The sequence below is a fragment of the Rutidosis leptorrhynchoides genome, chromosome 1, assembly GCF_046630445.1.
Source record: "Rutidosis leptorrhynchoides isolate AG116_Rl617_1_P2 chromosome 1, CSIRO_AGI_Rlap_v1, whole genome shotgun sequence".
Classification (NCBI taxonomy): Eukaryota; Viridiplantae; Streptophyta; class Magnoliopsida; order Asterales; family Asteraceae; genus Rutidosis; species Rutidosis leptorrhynchoides.
Window position 1 is genome coordinate 142993677 of NC_092333.1, and position 22002 is coordinate 143015678.

The 22002-nt window shown below is 37.1% G+C and overlaps 1 protein-coding gene and 1 long non-coding RNA gene across 5 annotated transcripts; both read left to right on the forward strand.

Annotated features, from left to right (window-relative positions):
• The first annotated feature begins 1388 nt into the window (after window positions 1-1388).
• Window positions 1389-12623, forward strand: LOC139886511 (uncharacterized). 4 transcript variants are annotated; one of them, XR_011772484.1, is made up of 10 exons: window positions 1389-1575; window positions 2207-2263; window positions 2424-2482; window positions 2584-2668; window positions 9413-9961; window positions 10042-10156; window positions 10442-10516; window positions 11352-11472; window positions 11771-12013; window positions 12138-12623. It is a non-coding gene; the product is annotated as an uncharacterized lncRNA (long non-coding RNA). The 4 variants fall into 4 exon arrangements; XR_011772487.1 differs by having other exon boundaries at window positions 11982-12013; XR_011772486.1 differs by lacking the exon at window positions 12138-12623 and having other exon boundaries at window positions 11771-11856; window positions 11982-12013.
• A 999-nt stretch (window positions 12624-13622) lies between these two features.
• Window positions 13623-18005, forward strand: LOC139886509 (5-methyltetrahydropteroyltriglutamate--homocysteine methyltransferase-like). Its single transcript, XM_071870346.1, has 10 exons — window positions 13623-14109; window positions 14637-14990; window positions 15106-15193; window positions 15279-15406; window positions 15560-15951; window positions 16063-16226; window positions 16325-16405; window positions 16501-16667; window positions 16764-16869; window positions 16950-18005. Exons 1-10 carry the CDS (start codon window positions 14018-14020, stop codon window positions 17769-17771), a joined length of 2394 nt encoding a protein of 797 aa, XP_071726447.1. The 5' UTR covers window positions 13623-14017; the 3' UTR covers window positions 17772-18005.
• Window positions 18006-22002: the final 3997 nt, after the last annotated feature.

Below are 22002 nucleotides of genomic sequence, written 5' to 3' on the forward strand. Positions count from 1 at the left end.
TATATATATATATATATATAGTTTACGTATGATGAAGAGAAGAAAGATGTGTTTATTTTGGCCAAAACGCGTTGAATTTATAGGACCTGGGCTGGATTTCAGAGCCATGCGATCGCTCCAGGCCATGCGATCGCATGGTCAGCTGGGAGAAGTCACATTTCTTTGTTTTCTTTCTTGCCGACGTTTATAAATAATAATATAATATATAAATAATTATAAGAATTATTTAAATATTATATTTTATTTATGTGCATAGTTAACTTGTAATTTTTAGTCCGTTGCGTCGAGCGTTGAGAGTTGACTCTGGTCCCGGTTCCGGATTTTCGAACGTCCTTGCGTACAATTTAATATCTTGTACTTTACGTTTTGAATCTTGTACTCTTGTAATTTTGAGACGTTTCTTATCAATAATTGGAACCTAATTGATTGTATTTTGTACTTTTGAGTTTTTTTGGTCGTTTGCGTCTTCAATTCGTCGAATCTGTCTTTTATCTTCACCTTTTATTATTTAAACGAATATCACTTGTAAATAGAACAGTTGCAACTAAAAGCTTGTCTTTCTTAAGGAATAATGCTATGAAATATATGTTCGTTTTTAGCATTATCATTGTACAATTTGTTTTAAAGTTTGTACATATGGTCATGAGAGTATTTTATCATAAGGTTGTACATAATGTTTAAAATATTGTACATATGATCATGGTGTGTTTTACCATAACGTTGTATATAATGCTTAAAAAATTGTACTTATAGCCGTGAGGGTATTTTATCGTAAATTTGTACATAATGCTTTATATACAATTAACATGTTGATATTTTTATTAAAAATAATTAATTATTTGAATGAAATCATCATGAGGGGCTCAGAAATGTTTTCTTTAATTTTTGATTTTTTTAAAACTTGAATAATCATTATTTATTATATTTTCATTTTGAAGATTTATATGATAATATAAATATATAACATAGGGATGGCAATGGATCTTAAAAAATCCGAGATCCGCCGGTAACCGCGCTCGTGATGGACGGATAAAATCAAAAATCTTTACCCGCGGGTGGGCGATGGATTTCATCTTGTACCCGCTAGCGGGTCACGGGCGGGTGATGGATGTATTACATCTGTTGCGGGTAAAATCTGATCCGCGGATCTGATATACCCGTTAAATATCCATTAAATATCCGCGGATCCTTACATCTATCTATCTATCTATTACATCATATAAAGTACAAGGGTTAATCCTAGGTGTCACTCAACTAATCACCCATTAATTATGGTAATTCACATGTTAATCTGGATTAATCCACATTAACTATCCTAATCAAACGCCACGTGTCCTGGTTAGCATCTCAGTTTTTAATGGAAAAAAAAAACCTATCAAAATATTACACAAAAACCCTAATCCGCTTCACCCACCCCCCTGTCCTCCGTGTTCTTCTTCGATTCAGCAGAAAAATTCGAATTCCTTTCATCGCCACTCACATACCATAATTTCAGACTCAATTTGTTGAATACAATCAACCGGTTACAGAGATTAGATGCCAATTTCGTCGATGATCGACAACTATATGCGAAAGGTAAGGCTTTAATTTCTGTTTTTCTTTTCACAAATAACGATTCATATTGTTTATATGGGAAACGTTTGCGATTTTTACAGTTCTTTATTTTTTTCATTTATGCTTGAGTTAGTTCTTTTAGATTCTAATATTGCGTTTGTAATGCTCAATCATATTGATGTTGATAATTTTTATTTATTTTGCCTACAATCATATGAACTTGAAGGCTATAGGTTTCATGTTTTACAAAATTTTAAACTTTTTTCTAATAAGCAAGTGAAATAAAATGGGTTTGTTAGTAGGATTAGTTGATAGTTTCAATTTTTGAGATCCATTTACTTATTATGTTTAATTATGTAGATATTCATTAGTCTTCGTATATTTACTACAAGTGTTTACGTTATTTGTTAGATTTTGGAAATAATCATCTTATTTTATTTATGATATAATTTGTTCTAAGATGGTTGAATTGTTTTATTTTAGCATCTGTTGTTGTGATTTGATGTTTATAAGGTATGTTTGAGGTATACATGTATTGATTGAATGATGATATTTTTTCTGCACACAAACTGTTTGATTAAACTCTTGAATGGATATTTGAGAGCTGTAATTAAATTTTATGTTTGAACTAATATGATTTTTATCACAATAGGTTTCAGGAACAGTATGAAGTTTTCTACACATCGTGTTTGGTAATTTCACTTCAGAGGTATAATTAGTATAAAAATGTTCATTCTCTAAATGTTGAATACACATGTTTCTACACATGTGTCTGTTCTAATCTGCACATACCTTAGTTTTTTAAATAACACTTATACAACGAGATATTTAATTCATATTTCTCATTTTTCTTCTCTATTTCTTTATAGTTTCTGTTGAGCAATCATATTACAGTTAAAGTCCTATGTGTTTCATATGGTTTTATCATGTAAGTATGATGTTCATCATTTGGTGTTTTGAAGTTTTTGTTACAATAGTTTGTGAAATCTTTTACAAATGTTAAGTCTGAATATGAACATAACCATGCAGATTATTAGCTCAAGGGTTAATGAAGTATAATACTAACTAGAAGGAGATTCATAAAGACTTCCTACCTTGAAAAACACCACATCAGGCAAGTTCCTAAGAATGTTACTATATTTTTACATATATACCGTATTAATTTATAATGGTGTTATAAAGTTATTCAACATTTATTTGTATTTTCATCGATTTTTGCTGTTTAAATAAAGTCTCTGATTTTTGCTATTTAAATAAAGTCTCTGATTTTAGCTTATATGATTTTAGCTTATATAATCTATTCGTATTTTGATCGATTTGTTTTCTATAATATTTTTGCTGTTTACTGAATGAATTGGGGTTCAAATGGGATAAGTTATTTTGTAATTTCTATTTATCTCAGGAAACTGCATTTTTTTTTTTGAAAAGCAAGAAAGACTTATATTAAACAATCACGAATAGTACATGGTTGACTGGGCAACCTTAACAACACAATACATCACGAAAGAAATAGAGAAAACAAATTACACCGCCCTAAGCTAATTGCAAAGATTGCAACTAACAAAAGAGAGAAACTAAGGTTGTGAGAACCATTGAAGCCAATCCATAATATGATCCTTGCAACGTCGTGAAATCCAATCATATGAAAGAACTTGAACCTCGCTAAATAAAGATGGGACCGTCTCGAGCTTATTCTTGAACACCTTTGCATTTCGATTCTTCCATATAATGTAACAAACCACCCAACAAACCGCTTGCCATTGGTTCCTTTTGTGATCATGTGCTACGTAGCCGAAGGTACCATTAAAAATATCCTCATACCCGAATAAAGCCGAATTATACCCCCACCATTTAAGGACTTTCGCCCATATGTCTTTGGCCATTTGACAAGAAAAAAGTATATGTTCCACCGTCTCAATGTCACCATCACAAATCGGACATCTCACGCTGTTCAAATCGATGCCCCGTTTATCTAACTCGAACCTTACCGGTATACGACCTAATCTCGCCCGCCAAATAAACACCTCTACTTTTTTTGGAACCAAACCATTTCGCAACGACTCAATTGAATTAACCGCACGTGGTAGGATGACTTTGTCCACTAGAACCGAACAGTCCTTGACCATATATGTACCCTTCGAATTGAGATTCCAGCTCCAACAGTCTTTTTTATCTTCGATCAGCTGCAAGTTCCGAACAGTATCTCGCAATTCAATTAGTTCACTATTCGTTCGTCCCATAGGTGGATAGGCCCAATTGCCGAGCCCATCTCCCTTAAATTCTTCGGTTTTGTTACTGATGTTGATATCTTTGTCAATCTCGAGCCTGTATAATCTTTTGAATTTGTCTTTGAGGCTTGCGTTCCCCACCCAAATGTCATTCCAAAAAGAGGTGCTTTTCCCGTCCCCGAGCAAGCGTAAGAAAGACTTAGAGAAAGAAATCCCTAACCCGTCCACATGTTTTCCTGCAACACAAATAGAATTCCAAAGGCTAGCGTTTGGTTTTCGGACAAGCCCGTTTCCAAGCACAAGACCTCCATTAGAACCATAAATGCTACGAATTACGGTGACCCACAAAGTGTTAGTTTCGGTTTTAAACCTCCACCACCACTTACAAAGAAGAGCTAAATTTTTACTTTTTAAGGACATGATATTTAAACCTCCTTCTTCGTGAGGAAGAAGGATTTTTTCCCACTTAACCCATGACATTTTAGATTTAGAACCCGTCCCGCCCCAAAAAAATTTCCGTCTCACACTCTCGAGAGAATTTAGCACACAAGTAGGGGCACGAAAGAGCGAGAAGTAATAGAGAGGTAGGCTAGAGAGAACCGACTTAACTAAAGTTAACCGTCCACCGAATGAAATCATTTTTGCTCTCCAGTCCGCTAACCTCTTGTTAAATTTCTCGATCACTGGGGACCAATCATTCAATTTCTTCATCTTATTACCCACGGGAATACCCAAATACATGAAAGGCAACCGACCTGCAAGACATGAACACCAAGACGCAAGAGCTTCCACGTTATCATTACTAATGCCTATCCCAAATAATTGACTTTTATTATAATTAACCTTCAACCCCGAAGCCCGTTCAAAACATTCCAACAAGTACATTAAATTTCGCGCATTACGTCTACTCCATTCGCCAAAAAAAATCGTATCATCCACATATTGCAAATGAGAAATGACGACTTTATCTTTACCCACCTCCACCCCTTTATACATCCCTCTCTCAACCGCCTTTTTCGTTAGGATATTAAGTCCCTCCGCTGCAATAATAAAAAGGAAAGGTGATAAGGGATCACCTTGGCGAACGCCCCTTTTAAGATTAAACTCACTTGTCGGAGACCCGTTTATGAGAATGGAGATTGTAGCCGATTTAAGACACGAGGAAATCCACTTACACCATTTGGTACCGAACCCCATACATTTCATCACTTCAAGAAGATAATCCCAATTAAGCGAATCAAAGGCTTTCTCGAAGTCTACCTTAAAAATTAGGCCGTGCTTTTTGTTTCGTTTAAGATCTTCGACCACTTCATTTGCAACTAACGCACCGTCTAGAATATATCTACCCCCAAGAAACGCACTCTGTTCCTTCCCTACAAGACTAGGTACCACTTTACAAATTCTCAAAGACAACATCTTCGCGATAATTTTATAATAACTGCAAATAAGACTAATCGGGCGATAATCACTAAAACTCAGCGGGTCCGATTTCTTCGGAATAAGGGAAACAAAAGAGGCATTGCAACCCTTTGAAAACTCGCCAAAAACCCAAAACCAGTTGATAGCACCTACCAAATCATCTTTGATTATGGACCAAAACTTTTTGAAAAAACCAAAGTTGAACCCATCCGGTCCCGGGGCCTTCGAACTACCACAACATTTGACCGATTCCCAAATTTCCCCTTCCGTGAAAGGAGCTTCTAAGAGCTCGTTGTTCGCTGATGTAATCAATTCAGAAAAAAGCCCTTCAAGGCTTGGTCCATCCGAATTATGTACCTCGAATATGCTCTTAAAATGGTTGAAAGCAACTTCTTTGATTGTATTAGGATTTTCACACCAAGACCCATTAACATTAATCCCCCGGATGTTGTTTTTATTATATTTCCTCTTTAAGGAATTATGAAAATATTTTGAGTTTTCGTCTCCATCGATCATCCAACGAACACGAGCTTTCTGTTTTAGCATCCCTGTCTTGATTTTTTCCTTTTCCATCCATGTTTTTCTTGAGTTTAGCCATTTAGTCCGCTCTTCATCCTTTAAACTACCTACTTCTGCTTTCATTTCAAGATCCGTTACCACCTTTTTAACCGACTCAATCTCACAATCAAGCTTGCCAAAGTGAACTTTACTCCATTCTTTAAGGTCTCCTTTTAATCTTTTTAACTTGTTACGAAAAACGCAATCCTTCCGGTTACCCCCCATTGGACCAGACCAAGAATCGGCAATAACCTTGTCAATACCCTCAACCACGAACCAATCATCAAAGATTTTAAACGGTTTAGGCCCAAAATCCACTTCACCATCCGACATCATAATAGGACAATGATCCGATACAGTTCTATCTAAAGCCACCACTTTTAGATCGGTCCAAAAGCTAAGAAAGTCGTCCGAAACCAAGAATCTATCTAGTTTACTCATTTTCAACCCATCATCACTAACCCTAGTAAATTTCCTCCCACCCAAAGGAATGTCCACTAAACTATTTCTATCAATAAACTCGTTAAACCTCCTAGCCCGGTTATAAAAAAATTCACAATTCAATCTTTCCGACTTATCTCTAACCTCATTAAAGTCCCCACAAATGACCCACGACACACCATCAATACACAAGATCTTGTCAAGCGAATCCCAAAACTTACATTTATTGGCGTCATCATGCGGACCGTACACATTGACAATAATCGATTCATTTCCCGACTGTTTCCATTTCCCCCGTATAGCAATAAAAAAGTCACCAATTAGCTCACTATAAACCTCGAAGATGTTTTTATCCCAAATTATTAATTGTCCCCCCGACTTACCAATCATTTCTTTTTGAACATACCCACAATCATTAGAACCCCAAAGCCCGAATATCCAATTGTCGACAAGGTTATGACATTTAGTTTCTTGAAATGCTAGAATAGAGGGCCTTTCGACCAAACATAAGCTTTTAACATCACCAAACTTACTTTCTTTCCCGGACCCGAACCCACGAATGTTTAAGGAAATAATCTTCATAAATAAAAAGAAGATACGAACAGAGAAAGAAGACACTTACATATCTTTCTTGGTCCATTTTAGACCAAGATTGGTGCCGAATTCCTCAACTCCAATACTGTTTTCCGATATCAATTGGCTCACCTCCTTCTTCTTGCTATTCCTAGACGACGATGGCTTCTTACTCAGTTTCGATCTTCTACTACCACATGTCACACAATTAATCCCACTTGGATCCTCAACGCCTTTCCCTTTCCTAGTCGATTTTTTCGCATGTAAAATTTTCGATGAAGCTTTCCAGTTGCCGATGGAATTCCAGCAGCAATTGGACGAATCAGAAGCATAAACAACCCCTTTACTTGCTTTTTTAGGCAAATAGTTGTTAGCGGTATCCATAACATTCAACGAGGATGTATCACCGGAAATCTTAGCCTTCTCCACCCCGTCACCACCGTAGTTCTTAACTGGACTTTTACATTCTTCTTCATCCGATGAGCAATCGGTATCACCGAGATCCTCTATCACCACATTATCTCTTGGATCGGCCGACCTAATGATATTAAACTTATTTTGATTAATAGGCCCATCAACACTAAGCACCTTTGCTGGATTATCACGAGATACTGGGCCAGATTTATCAACATGAAAGTTGAGCCCATTTAAGTTGAAGTGAGCTGACCCAACACTAGTACCCGAATAACAGCCCTCAGGATTTACTTTTTTATTCGAGACATCAGACCTCACCTTGGTATCCGGAGTCTTGGACTTGGAGATATTTGCATCTATAGGTGATTCTTGCACATTGGACAAAAAAGCATCATCATTATTATCTTTATCAAAAGGTTGCTTAATTCCCATGCAGGAAGACCCATCATCTTCCACCTGCAATGGTAAGCTGCCATGACCGCCACCATTCACCTGACCTTTTTCCGATCGAATCTCCCCATCTTCAAGTTCATCGGAAGCGTCATCACCGGACAAAGAATCCGGAATTTCTTCCTCATCTTCCGAGCTGTCCCAATCCGACTGTGGAATATTTTCCAAATCAAGTTCTATTTTATCATCACATTCTGAAATACCAACATGTTTGCACCAGATGCCTGCGACCAATTTTACTATTCCATTGATGCGTTCGTCATTCTTAGTATGAATCAAGACTTTACCCGAAATTAGATTTTGATTACCACGAATAATATTGCAATTCTTGAAATCCAGGGCTGGCCCCCACCACTCCGCAATTGATTTAAAGGTACTACAAGACCAATATTTAAACGGAACCCCTATGATCTCGACCCACGTTAATCTACCCGAATTGACTGAACGGCCATCCCACAATTTTAACTCATTAAAGCACTTTTTCACCGGCGAATTAGCATCACATACAATATTTTTGGTCGTAACACTGTTAGCACATATCAATAACACATGTAGGCCACCAATGTACTTAATATGTATACCATCGTATCCGTTAGCCAGCCCTATCGTGGTAATAAGGTTAAGTGGACCAATGTTTTTCAGTTCACCAACAATAATACAATCTTCCATCCCCACCAATGGAGAGTTATCTTCAACCTCCACCGTACGAAACCTTTCAGCTTCTTCCGATTTCCAGGCCTTTCTCGATCTAGATTTGATCAGCAGTGTTCTTAAATCCTCCTGAGGTTTAGGTTCACCGAATAACCTAGATTTAGGTTCACCGAATACCTCATTGAGAGCCGGAAAATCATCTCCACGACTAGTGCCCACCTTTGATGACCCCTTTGGTATCCAGACAGCACCACCAGTATTACCTTTTGGTCCGTTGCCTTGAAAAACAGGCCTGGTATTGAAACGATTTGAGTCAGGGTTTTGCGAACGGTTGACAGCTCTAAAAACCCTAATTGGTCTTGAATCAAACGTTATGCTTTCTAGTCGACGAAGAAACTGTGCTTCATCTCCAACACCATGGAACCTAGCAAAAGCGAACTTGAGTCCATTTCTTAGTCGTTTGCCTGCCAAGTAGATGTCCCTAAGATCGCCGAATTGCTTGAAGACCCGCCAAAGATCAGAAATAGCCCAATGATCACCGAAATTAAAGAACATAAATGATGTCAAACGATGCCCGAAAAACTTTGTTGTCGTCGGAACCCTAGGCTTTCCCTCTCCGCGATCTCTCTGCCCCGTCGTACTAAACCTGTGTGCATGACTCTCTCTCCTCTCACTCTCTCCCCTCTCACTCTCTCTCACACACTCCATTTTTACACTTTGGTGGTGGATGTTGGGTGGATTAGGGTGGTTTTACGGTGGTGGGAATTTGGTGAGAAGAAATTGGAAATGGGGATGAAAGTTAGCAGAAGATGAAATGGAAATTGTGCGAACTTAATTTCATTTGTATTTTAATAATACGAATTTTACAGGAATTGAAATGAACTAATCAGAGAAAAAGGAATCAGATCTGGATCTGTACAAACATTACCTTATCCACATACATGAATATAATAATGGATCTGTAAAAGACAGTTTTGATAGCAGATAAATAAACATGAAATTACCGGGATGATTCTAATAGCAGATAAATAATGGAAGTAGATCGGAAGAAGAAAGTCACCAAAACTAAAATTAGCTAAACAGCAACACAGTTACAAAATCAACAATTGAGATGTTGATCTCAGGAAACTGCATTAAGAATCTTCAATTGGTGTTCATCGGATTTTGCTTCCAGGGACGTACTTTATGTCGTTCTTTTTTTTCTTTAATCATTTTTTGGTCTTTATAGTTGTCGTCGTCAATTGTTTTTTTTTTTTTGGTTAGGGGATAACAAATAATAGTCAATTGTTGTTTTATCAATTTTCTTTAATAATACGTGGACTCACGACTTCAATACTTTTGTTGTTTTATCATTTATATTCATGTATACACTTGAATCAAAGGATAATTTATCCAAGAAGGTATGAATACCCGAATATATTTTTTTAATTATTTATGTCTGTTGTTGTCTGTTCTATTTTCTATTTGTGTTTTTATTGAGATTGTAGTTAATTATAGGTATTTTCATATTAAACCTGTACTTTGTTACCGATTTAACTTTGTTACAGATTCAGAGGATGACCTGCGGTGATCACTTACAATTTGCATTTAACTGAAGACTTGACTTGCTATATAAACACAGTGATGGTGAACCCTAACACGACTATGCTACCGAAGTCGATAATCTCAAAAAGGTTTCTAAAAAAGCTACCTTTAAGAGGTTGATATATGTGTGTAACAGTGTGCGCACACTTAATCATGTTTTTTTATGTAGTTATTATTTCCAGTTGAAAACAAAAAATACAGCGGTCACGAGGAGGAAGAAGCTACAAGTGACACAAAAGTAGTTTTTTATGTAGTTATTATTTCCAGTTGACAACAAATACTCCGTTTGTTTTTTATGCATCTTATTTATTTTATTTTTCAATTTTTGTTATTTGTAAAAACAACTTGGTAAGGTTCATTACGAAACAACTGGACCGGAAACTTGGTAAGGTTAAGATGGCAGTATTGATGATTTTTTTAGAAAATAGTATTGATGCTTTTGTTTCTGGCATTGGTATATTGTGGTACGATTGCAACAATATGTCCTAAAGAGCAGAACCCCCACATAAAGGTTCACTTTCATTTTCGTTTTCACACAAAATTTGCTAAGTTGAACGTTGGCATTATAGGTGGCTAAATGAGCAACTGGGCGGGCTTCATAGCACGTCGTCGATACGAGTAACCATTATCGCCATTTAATACCGGTTAGTTCATCTGACTTAAGAAATACTCGCCGTTAGTACTTGCATTATTTAAGTTTAATGCACTAATTAGTTTGCTCCTTATGACTTAAGAAATACTCTGTAGTTTTGCTCCTTTTGAAACATTAGTTTTCTTTCTTTCTTTTTTTGCTGACTTTTGTTGTTATAGAATTTGATATAGTTACTACTTATCAGCATTGACACCTCCTGTTAAATCACTTAATGCTAATTATTGATATTGATAAATAATACTAATTATTGATAAATAATATTATGTAATTGTGTAAAGATTAGATACATTATCATTGTTACATAGAATGCATGCCCTAGGATCTGTTTTAGCTTACTTTGTGTGAAGATAGGATAATATATACATGATATAATAAATTGATAAATAATACTAATTATTGATAAATAATATTATGTAATTGTGTAAAGATTAGATACATTGTCATTGTTACATAGAATGCATGCCCTTGGATCTGTTTTAGCTTACTTTGTGTGAAGATAGGATAATATATACATGATATAATAAATTGATACATAATACTAATACTAATTATTGATAAATAATATTATGTAATTGTGTAAAGTTTAGATACATTATCATTGTTACATAGAATGCATGCCCTAGAATCTGTTTTAGCTTACTTTGTGTGAAGATAGGATAATATATACATGATATAATAAATTATAAACTATACGCTGACTAAGAACTTGCAAAATTACATAATTCACTATTTAATGAGTGATCTATCAGTGTTTCTGAATGTTATTAGGTGGATTATGATGAAATTTTTGTCTTTTTCGTGTATCGTTACATTGATCAGTTGTTCAGGCTGCAGATGTTATCATGGTTTGATTTTGATGTTAATATGGATTCGAGGGAAAAGTGTTTGCCTATCGATATAAAGGTTTGTGGTTTGCTTTCATCCGTTGTTCAGGCTGCATATGTTAAGGTCAGTTTTTTTTTTTTTTTTAAAAAAAAAAAATTGTACAAAAGATATATATCTTGCTTTTTGCTGCTACAACTTTCCGTGCTGGCAGCCTCAGTCTTCGTCAGGTGAACATAACATTAATCCTTTGAACATAATAATATTTGGTCTATATTTGTTTCATACCATTAGAATACATTACAACTACATGTTGTTGTACGCCTTCGCTTGAAGGAACACTGATCTTTGTCACTGCACAAAAGAAGTAAATAGGTTAATCCTTTAAATTTATATGTTGTAATGTAACTAAGTGGTGCAACAGTGGACCTGGAGCTGCATACCAAGTATGTTCCTGGGAGTCCTGAATCGATTTATGATGTTGATAGGAGGTTTTGTAGAAAAACTCAAGTAATTCCTCCACTTCCAGAGGACAAGTTCCTTCGGAGTTTTAGCCTTATTGTTTGTAGCCAAATGATTTGCTATAACGATATATCCTTATTACATTCGCATGATGACGTGTGTGGTATTAACAGATGACTATGCTGCTGCATATTACAGTTATAAGGTATCTTTATCTCTTTTTATGGCCTTGATTATTTCTTTCAAGTTTGTTTTTGAGTTTGGTATCAGTTTGTTTGTTGTTCGTATCTCTTATGGGAATTTTTTAGTTGTTAAAATAACTTGTTCAGTGAGCTGAAGTGCTGTTTGCTGATGCTTTCTCAGCATTTGAGGATGCTGGATTACATGATGACAAGGTCCAGCTAATGATCAAAATGTTGCATAAAATAGTGATACGGTCATACATATATATAGTTACTACTTATTCTGTTTCTACCAATCTTATACTTGGTCTTTATAGGGCCCTCCGTGCAACGCACAAGCTCTTAAAGGCTAGTTATTCTTATTTTCATTGACTTTAAAAAAATTTCAAACAATAACATAGAAATTTGGTGATCGATCACTATTAAATTCCAGTAGGTTGATGCGTGCAAGTAGTACTAGACTACTAGTATAACGTATTTTGAGTAATTTAACTTATATTGGTGTAGCTTCTAATAGAACCGGGGTTGGTCAAGTCATTAAAATGTGTTAGGCTCGTGTTTTAGTCTCTTTTCTGCATTCTTCATTTTCCAATATTAGCCTAAATGTAATTTAAAGGCCTGTTTGTATGTAATGCGAATCATACGTTGTAAATATTGTTTATCTTTATAATAGCTTTTTAAAAAAAAAATTAGATACAAATGTAGTACTAATTTATGAAAAAGATCCGCGGGTAAATCCGTATATCCACGAGTACCGGCGATGGATCCAAAATTAAATCCGATGATGAAGATCCGCGGGTTGACGGGTTGACAAAAAATCCGAGGGTACGGGCGATGAATCCAATGGATCCGCATCTGCGACCCGCGGGTGCCATCTCTATAACATAGTGAAAGGATCAAGAGAGTACTTAAGTTGGGAGAGAACCCATAACACTATGTACAATCTGGTGCAGATTGAGTTCAATTTAGTGGAGATTGAACATGGTGCTATAGGTCCTCTCCTACCCTTGAATCTCTGTGTATTCTCAATATATATATATATATATATATATATATATATATATATATATATATATATATATATTCATCGATCATATTATAAGTATTCACTTACTTTTGCACATAGTTTTAGTAAATTTTATTAATTTTATTTTCCATCAATCAGAAATTTTCTCTTTAAAAAATTATATAGTCGAAACACAAAGTGGACACGTAAAATGAGATATACCAAAATAAAAATGTGGAAATTTTGGCGTTGGGAAGGAGAGAGTAATATTTAATATATAAATAAGTTAATTAGTTATTTAATCAATAAAATGATTTAATTAACGAAATTAAACTAGGAGATAAAAATAGACCATCATCATCATCTCACCCACCCCCGCTCCATCTATAAGTAATCCTCTTCTCCCTTCATTCCGATTCGTGCCCAACCTTTTCTATCTTCCCTCTACTCTTTATCTATCCATCTTACCCGACCCGATTCTACTCGGATCATCCTTATATCTCGCAACCTTACAGGTACGCACGTCACCTCATAATCTCATACCTACAACTTCGTTAGATCTGTTTACCGACCTCCATTTCAATCATCATCATCATCATTAATTTTTAAAATCTGCTAAACTTGGTTACCGTTAGATCTGTTATAAATTCGCCCGTGATCTCAATCAATTCCTCATTTTCTATGTATCTATATATAACTATATATTTTCCTATCACACTATAATGCCAACTTTTTTCTGATTAGTGCTTGGTAGGGCCCACTGCTAGCAGCCTGATACTAGTGTAGATTATTATATTACATTTCAATTATTCACATTAATATTAATATTAATTCAGTAAAAATGTGAAATAAGAAAATGTGTTTGTTGTTTTTTTCTGATATGATGTGGCGTTTTTATGTTCGATAAATATAAACCATAGGATAAGATCTGGTGTTGCTAGGGTTTTGTGAGACGTAGATCTATTATTGGATCTAGGTTTTACGTTTAGATCCAAACATATTTTTATTAAATACAAATCGAATGATTTTGTATGGATCAGTTAGACTCTGCTTCACTGTTAAAGCTAGAATCTACAACGTGATTCAGATGTCTAAAGTTAGATTATCAATTAGGTATGATATGATATATATTTGTATGGTTGTTGAGACTGTTTTAGTGAAATTAAAGTTAGGTGTTATTGAAGTTGACTATAGTCAAAATGTTCGATTAATTTGATCATTTGTGTATGACTAATATGACTATTTGTAATGCAAGCAACCATCCTTCATGGTTGGTGAATAAAAAAATACCTTTTATGGTTGGTGGGTTGGTGCACTGCTCTTATGAAATCTGAAAACAATTTAATAATAATATACTGTAATTTAATTAGATATTTAGTTTATCGAATTGAGTATCTTGATTTGATCTGTATTTGTACAACATAAGTATTCTGTTACAATCCAAATCAACTAGTTTGTTATAAATCAATCATTTTGAAGTTGAATACAGTTTAAGATCAAGTTTATTCAGCTCTATGAGTTGTCGTTGAACGGATCAATGTCATCTCACATCAACCGTTTATTATCATCTAAACTGATCAAGTTATAGATGTACGGTTTAGGATCGAGTTCATTAATTTGTTTGTGGTGTGGTTGAATAGATCAATGGCATCTCACATTGTCGGTTATCCCCGTATGGGACCCAAAAGAGAGTTGAAATTCGCTCTTGAATCGTTCTGGGATGGTAAGAGCAGTGCTGAGGATTTGCAGACTGTTGCTGCTGATCTCAGATCATCTATCTGGAAACAGATGGCTGATGCTGGTATCAAGTATATTCCCAGCAACACTTTTTCGTACTACGATCAAGTTCTTGACACCACCACCATGCTCGGTGCGGTCCCACCAAGGTACAACTGGAACGGTGGGGAAATCGGTTTCGACACTTACTTTTCAATGGCCAGAGGAAATGCATCTGTCCCTGCTATGGAAATGACCAAGTGGTTCGACACCAACTAGTAAGTTGGTTACTTGCTTGTTGATCTTAATGTTTCAAATTATCAGTGTATATTGATCAAAATGTGATTCGATTGGGTTGGATGAGTAATAAGTGTTGTGTCTTTTAATCTGCAGCCATTTTATTGTCCCAGAGTTGGGCCCCGAAGTTACATTTTCATATGCTTCACACAAGGCTGTGAATGAATACAAGGAGGCTAAAGCTGTATGTGTTTGTATATGAATTTTAAGAATTTAGATATGCGTATTGAAGTCTTATGTTGGTTGCTAACTATTTGTTGTTATTTCAGCTTGGAGTCGATACCGTTCCAGTATTTGTTGGCCCAGTTAGCTACTTATTGCTATCTAAGCCTGCAAAGGGTGTTGAAAAGACTTTTGATCTTCTATCCCTTCTTGACAAGATCCTTCCCATTTACAAGTAAGATTCATACTTACAATTTACTGTTTTTTAAACCTTAATTTGAACTATACTAGAGTTGTTTGGGTCGGGGTTTGGGTTTTCTTTGTATGGGTAGTTTGGGTTTGGGATCTTTGTGGCCAATTTGAAACTGATAAGGGTGTAATTTTGCAGGGAAGTTATTGCTGAGTTGAAGGAAGCCGGTGCAACATGGATTCAATTCGATGAGGCTACCCTTGTTAAGGATCTTGAGGCCCACCAATTGCAAGCTTTCACCAAGGCTTACACAGCACTTGAACCAGCTTGCTCCGGTCTTAACGTCCTTATTGCCACCTACTTCGCTGATATTCCCGCTGATGCATTCAAAACCCTAACCACTCTTCCCGGAGTTAGCGGTTACACTTCTGATTTGGTCCGTGGTGAGCAGACTCTTGATTTAATCAAGACCAGCTTCCCATCAGGCAAATACCTGTTCGCTGGAGTTGTTGATGGAAGGAACATCTGGGCTAACGACCTTGCTGGATCACTCGCTGTTCTTGAGTCCCTTGAGGCCATTGTTGGCAAAGGTATTTAGAATAATCTTTTATTGTAACATTTAATTATAATGTAATATACAAGTGCTGGTTTATTGCTACAACTAGTTTGAGTTGGTTATGATATGAATGTGAATTGTGCAGATAAGCTTGTCGTGTCTACCTCCTCATCACTTCAACACACTGCTGTTGATCTTGTGAACGAGACTAAGTTGGATGACGAGATCAAATCATGGCTCGCATTTGCTGCCCAAAAGGTCGTTGAAGTTTCTGCTTTGGCCAAGGCTCTTGCTGGTCAAAAGGATGAGGTAACAAGTTAATTTATCTTTGTGTTTGTATATGTATCCGTTTCTATATTAGATCACTAGTATAATACCGATTCATTATGCTGAATGTTTCTTTTCAGGCGTTCTTTGCTGCTAATGCTGCTGCCCAGGCCTCAAGGAAATGCTCCCCAAGAGTGAACAATGAATCCGTCCAGAAGGCTGTAAGTCAATTAAGTTCAATTTGTTAATTGGTGTTAGGAAAGGGCCGACTTTTTTGCTTTTACGATCAAAAGTCTTGACTTGTTCGGTTTCTCAGGCTGCTGCTTTGAGGGGTTCTGACCACCGTCGTGCAACCAACGTGAGCGCCAGGTTGGATGCCCAGCAGAAGAAGCTCAACCTACCAATCCTCCCAACAACCACCATTGGTTCTTTCCCACAAACCATCGAGCTCAGGAGAGTCCGTCGTGAGTACAAGGCCAAGAAGTGAGTAATGCTAAAAATTAATAAACAATTTTTTTTTTTTTTTTTTTTTTAATGAAATCGCAAAACTTGCATTCTTATGAATTTATGTCTGTATAGGATCTCCGAGGAAGAGTACGTCAAGGCGATCAAGGAGGAGATCTTCAAGGTTGTCCAACTTCAAGAAGAACTTGACATTGATGTGCTTGTCCATGGAGAGCCAGAGGTACATTTTAATATTTTTCCTAAAAAATAATAAATAAATTCAAATAAATTCGAGGCTAATGGTTATTTTATTGCTGTAAGAGGAACGATATGGTTGAGTACTTCGGTGAGCAGTTGTCCGGTTTTGCCTTCACTGCTAACGGATGGGTTCAATCTTACGGTTCTCGATGTGTGAAGCCACCAATCATCTATGGTGATGTCAGCAGACCCAAGGCCATGACCGTCTTCTGGTCCACCATGGCTCAAGAAATGACCAAGCGACCAATGAAGGGTATGCTTACCGGTCCAGTCACCATTCTCAACTGGTCTTTTGTCCGTAACGACCAGCCCAGATTTGAAACTTGCTACCAAATCGCTTTGGCTATTAAGGACGAAGTTGAAGATCTTGAGAAGGCGGGAATTACAGTTATTCAAATCGACGAGGCTGCTTTGAGAGAAGGTTTGCCACTAAGAAAAGCCGAGCATGCGTTCTACTTGGACTGGGCTGTTCACTCTTTCAGAATCACCAATGTCGGTGTCCAGGACTCAACCCAAATCCATACCCACATGTGCTACTCCAACTTCAATGACATCATCCACTCCATCATCAACATGGATGCTGACGTCATCACCATTGAGAACTCGCGATCTGATGAGAAGCTTTTGTCTGTGTTCCGTGAAGGTGTGAAGTACGCTGCTGGTATAGGCCCTGGTGTCTACGACATCCACTCTCCAAGAATTCCATCAATGGAGGAAATCCATGACAGGGTCAACAAAATGCTTGCGGTTTTGGAGACCAATATCTTGTGGGTGAACCCTGACTGTGGTCTTAAGACCCGTAAGTACAATGAGGTTAAGCCCGCTCTTGAGAACATGGTTACAGCCGCAAAGAAGCTCCGTGCTGCTCTTGCAAGCGCCAAGTGAGGAATTTGAGTCAAGTAGTCCACGTGGAGGGGAGTGATGAAGAGGTAATTCATATGTTTACAGTGATGAAATAACTGTGTTTGATTAGGTTTTGTATTTGGTCCCATCTTTCATGAGGATGGTAGTTTGTTTAATTGTGTTCTTGGGGCTTTTTTTGTTTTTATTATTGGTGTGTACTTCTTAAAGGCTTCAACGATTCAAATTCTAGAGAAATACATCATTTTTTTGTTTTAATGTTTGAAGATTAACCTAACATAAGTACTCAGTAGTATATACAAGTTGTACTACATTATCGAATATTGATGGGTCTTAATTAATACTTTATATACTATAACCCCATGGGTTTTATTCCTCATTGCAAAAACGGCAACAGTAACCAGGCCATTTCACACTTGCAATTTTCATTTTTACCCCCTCAATTATAATCAACTTAGAAAACCTACACCAAACTTCAGGGAGTTAAAACGTAAATTCTCTCAATTAAAATAAAAACTTCACCCAAACACTTCAACAGTCCGTATTTTCCTCCTCGCTTCGAGTTAAATTCCATCGACCACACCGTTAAACTCGAAATATTTTTATTAACAGACTAACTACGTTCGAAACGGACTTTTTAAACGATAGACACAACGATAGCTCGTATCTTCCCGCTCGCCGCGAGTTAAATTTTTTCGACAACATAGTCATACTCGAAATAATTTTATGAACAAAACGAAAAAAAGCCCGTTCAAAACGGATACTTTTTAAAAAAAGCTAGACACAACGACAGCCCATATCTTCCTCCTCACTGCGAGTTAATTTTTTTTGACAGCACCGTTAGACTCGAAATAATTTTATCAACAAAAGAAAACTAACTACGTTCGAACCGGACATATTTTAAAAAACACTGAAGACGATGACAGTTACAACGGCGATTAACGCATGACCCGTTCTCCTTTCTCTAAATACATAAATCTACGTTAAATATGAACACGCAGGCCGAAAACTCCCGCCGCATTGCGCTGACCTGACCCGGACTAGTTATATTAGTAAACAACTGTAATTTTATTTAAAATTATATCCGTGGGTGTAAGACTAAACAAGGCCCAGACAACCAAATTGGATCAAAATGATCATTATCTACATCCAGACAACCAATTTAGCCCAACAACTTCCGTAGCCCAATATCCGAAATTCTTTTACAAGCCATCCCACAATTAGAAACAAACCCTAGCCTTGGCCCTTGAGTCTTTCAGCTGACCAGCGATTTCCAGCCACAATCTTACGTCACCATCTTCAACAACCTTATGTCATTCACCAACCCTAAATCGTTCCTTACAGACTCTTCACCTATGGAAATCGACACAAGTGACATGTACATTCCTTTAATTCTTCTAAACACATCAAATCGATTTCACAAAACATTAAGACCCCGTTTGACTCGTGGAATGTTTTTGGATGGAATGAAATGTGTCAAAGGAATTGGAATTCGAAGGAATTGGAATTGATAAATTTCATAGAATGTGAAAAATGTGTTCTATTTTATATGGAATGGAATTGAATTTCATTTTATAAATAATTAAAAAGTTATAAAAAGAATTAAGTTTTTAAATTTTGTGTTCATTTCCAGACTCACTTTTTCAAAAAATAAAATAAAAATTTAGATTCGCGATTTGAGAACGCATGTCGAAAACGCGCGTTTTCTGCTGTGAAAAAGAGCGTTTTCGGGCGCGTTGCAAGATCGCGCATTTTCAGAGGCGCTGCGAGATCGCGTGTTTCGTATGCGCTGCGAAAATGCGTTTTTCCGGACGCGCTGCGAAAACGTGCGTTTTTGCTGGGGATCCGAAAATCCGCATTTCTGGACGCCCTGCGAAAACGCGCGTTTCAGCAGGGGTTCCAGAAACGCGCGTTTCCGGGCGCGCTGCGAAAACGTGCGTTTCCGGGCACCCGCGAAAACGCAAGTTTTCGGCGCCCGCGAAAACGCGCGTTTCCGGGCGGCCCGCGAAAACGCGCGTTTCCTGGCGGCCCGCGAAAACGCGCGTTTCCTGGCGGCCCGCGAAAAGGCGCGTTTCCGGGCGCCCGCGAAAAGGCGCGTTTCCGGGAGCCCCGCGAAAACGCGTTTTCCGGGCGCCCCGCGAAAACGCGCGTTTCCGGGCGCCGCGCGATAACGCGCGTTTCCGGGCGCCGCGCGATAACGCGCGTTTCCGGACGCCCCGCGAAAACGCGCGTTTCCGGATTCCCCGCGAAAACGCGCATTTCCGGGCGCCCGCGAAAATACGCGTTTCCGGGCGCCTCGCGAAAACGCGTTTCCGGGCGCCCCGCGAAAACGCGTTTCCGGGCGCCCCGCGAAAACGCGCGTTTCCGGACGCCCGCGAAAACGCGCGTTTCCGGGCGCCCTGCGAAAAGGCACGTTTCCGGGTGGGGCGCCCTGCGAAAACGCGTTGGACGCCCTGCGAAAACGTGCGAGTCCGGTCGCCCTGCGAAAACGCTCGTTTCCGGACGCCCGCGAAAACGCGCGTTTCCGGACGGCTCCTTAAACGCGCTTTGAAAACGCGACACGAAAACGCGCACCAAAAAAGTGACCCGATCCGCGAATAAACGTCTCAAAAACGTGACTCGAAACGCGCCACGATAACGCGGCATAAAAACGCGATCCGAAAATGCGGACCGAAAACGCGACCCTGAAACGCGAACCCAAAACGCGACCCAAAAATGCGCGTCGAAAATGCTCCCTGAAAACGCGCCCCGAAACCGCGCGCCGAATAGCTCCCTGAAAACTTCCCTCGAAAATGAGCGCCAAAAAGGCGCTCTAGAGTCGCGACCCGAAAAATTCAATGTTGAAAGGAATTCAAATCCATCAACATCTTGAAGGAATGAACATTCCATAGATGAAGGAATCTCAAGATTCCAAGGAATATAATTCCTTCCAAATTATGTCAACCAAACGGAGCGGTCTAAGGAATTCAATTCCAATTCCATCAAATTCCTTTGGAATTCCACGAGACAAACAGGGCCTAAGTTTTCTTTCTTTTTTTTATTTATTTGAACGACCGAAAACTCTCTTTTCGGTCTTTTTGATATACCAATTCAAATCCCATTTGATTGATTAAAGATGGTTTATGACTTTATTTTTGTATGTATTAACAAATTGATTGGTTGATTGTAGCAGAAAAGAAAAAATGTTGGATGGAATAAATGACTAAGGAATAACAGCAGCAATTGATGATGATGATGATTCAAAGAAACCAACTCCTAACAAAATCCCTAGAAAAGGTGCATCATTTTTATTATCATTATCATTTTTATCATTATATTATTATTATTATTATTATTATTATTATTATTATTATTATTATTATTATTATTATTATTATTATTATTATTATTATTATTATTATTATTATTATTATTACTGTATTCTACACCACTTTTTATTCATGTACATTAATTTTCTTATAAAATTACAGTTATGCTCCTAAGTAGTTGAACTTATATTATTATTATAAGTATAATTAAGGGTAAAAAAGATAATTAAGTGTTCATTGATCAAAAAGTAGTATGTGAGAATCAACTCCCATTATATTATATCATTTATTAAATTAAATTATTATTTATTAAATAATTAATTAATTAATTATTTAATCCCAATTGATTAAAGGAGGTTTAAGAATTTATTACTGAGTATTATTTAACAACTTTTTTTTTGAACGGCAAGCTTGCATCAGCGTATCATTTATTTCAACGACACTCATCATTTGCACATACACACGAGTTCGGGCAGGAAACCCGAACCATATTACAGGGATCCGAACCTTAAACCATCTCGAGGAGCAGGCGGGTCGGATCTGGGTCCTGAATAGGTCGGTAAAACCTTCCCAGGACATAATAAAACATAATAAAATATGGGGCATGAGTCAATTGTATCCCCCACATACATTGTTCTTTTTGTTGCATTTGGTGTCTTCACTTCTTTGTGAAGTATCTCTTTTATTTCTAATATACTTATTTTTTCGCTAAAATAATAATAATAATAATAATAATAATAATAATAATAATAATAATAATAATAAAACATGGGGATAAACAAATAGAAGCAACTGATGGACCATTGTTGAGAGAATTAGTCTTGAAATATTTAATGGAAAGAGGTACGTCTCTTCTCTTCTTCTTCTTCTTCTTCTTCTTCTTCTTCTTCTTCTTCTTCTTCTTCTTCTTCAATTAATAATTTAATCCCAATTGATAAATAATTAAT

Coding starts and splice junctions, on each gene's coding strand:
- LOC139886509 (XM_071870346.1), top strand. CDS start 14,018: ATGATTTTGTATGGATCAGTTAGACTCTGCTTCACTGTTAAAGCTAGA. Junction 14,991..15,105: donor AAGTGGTTCGACACCAACTA/GTAAGTTGGTTA, acceptor TTTAATCTGCAG/CCATTTTATTGTCCCAGAGT. Junction 16,668..16,763: donor CGTGAGTACAAGGCCAAGAA/GTGAGTAATGCT, acceptor ATGTCTGTATAG/GATCTCCGAGGAAGAGTACG.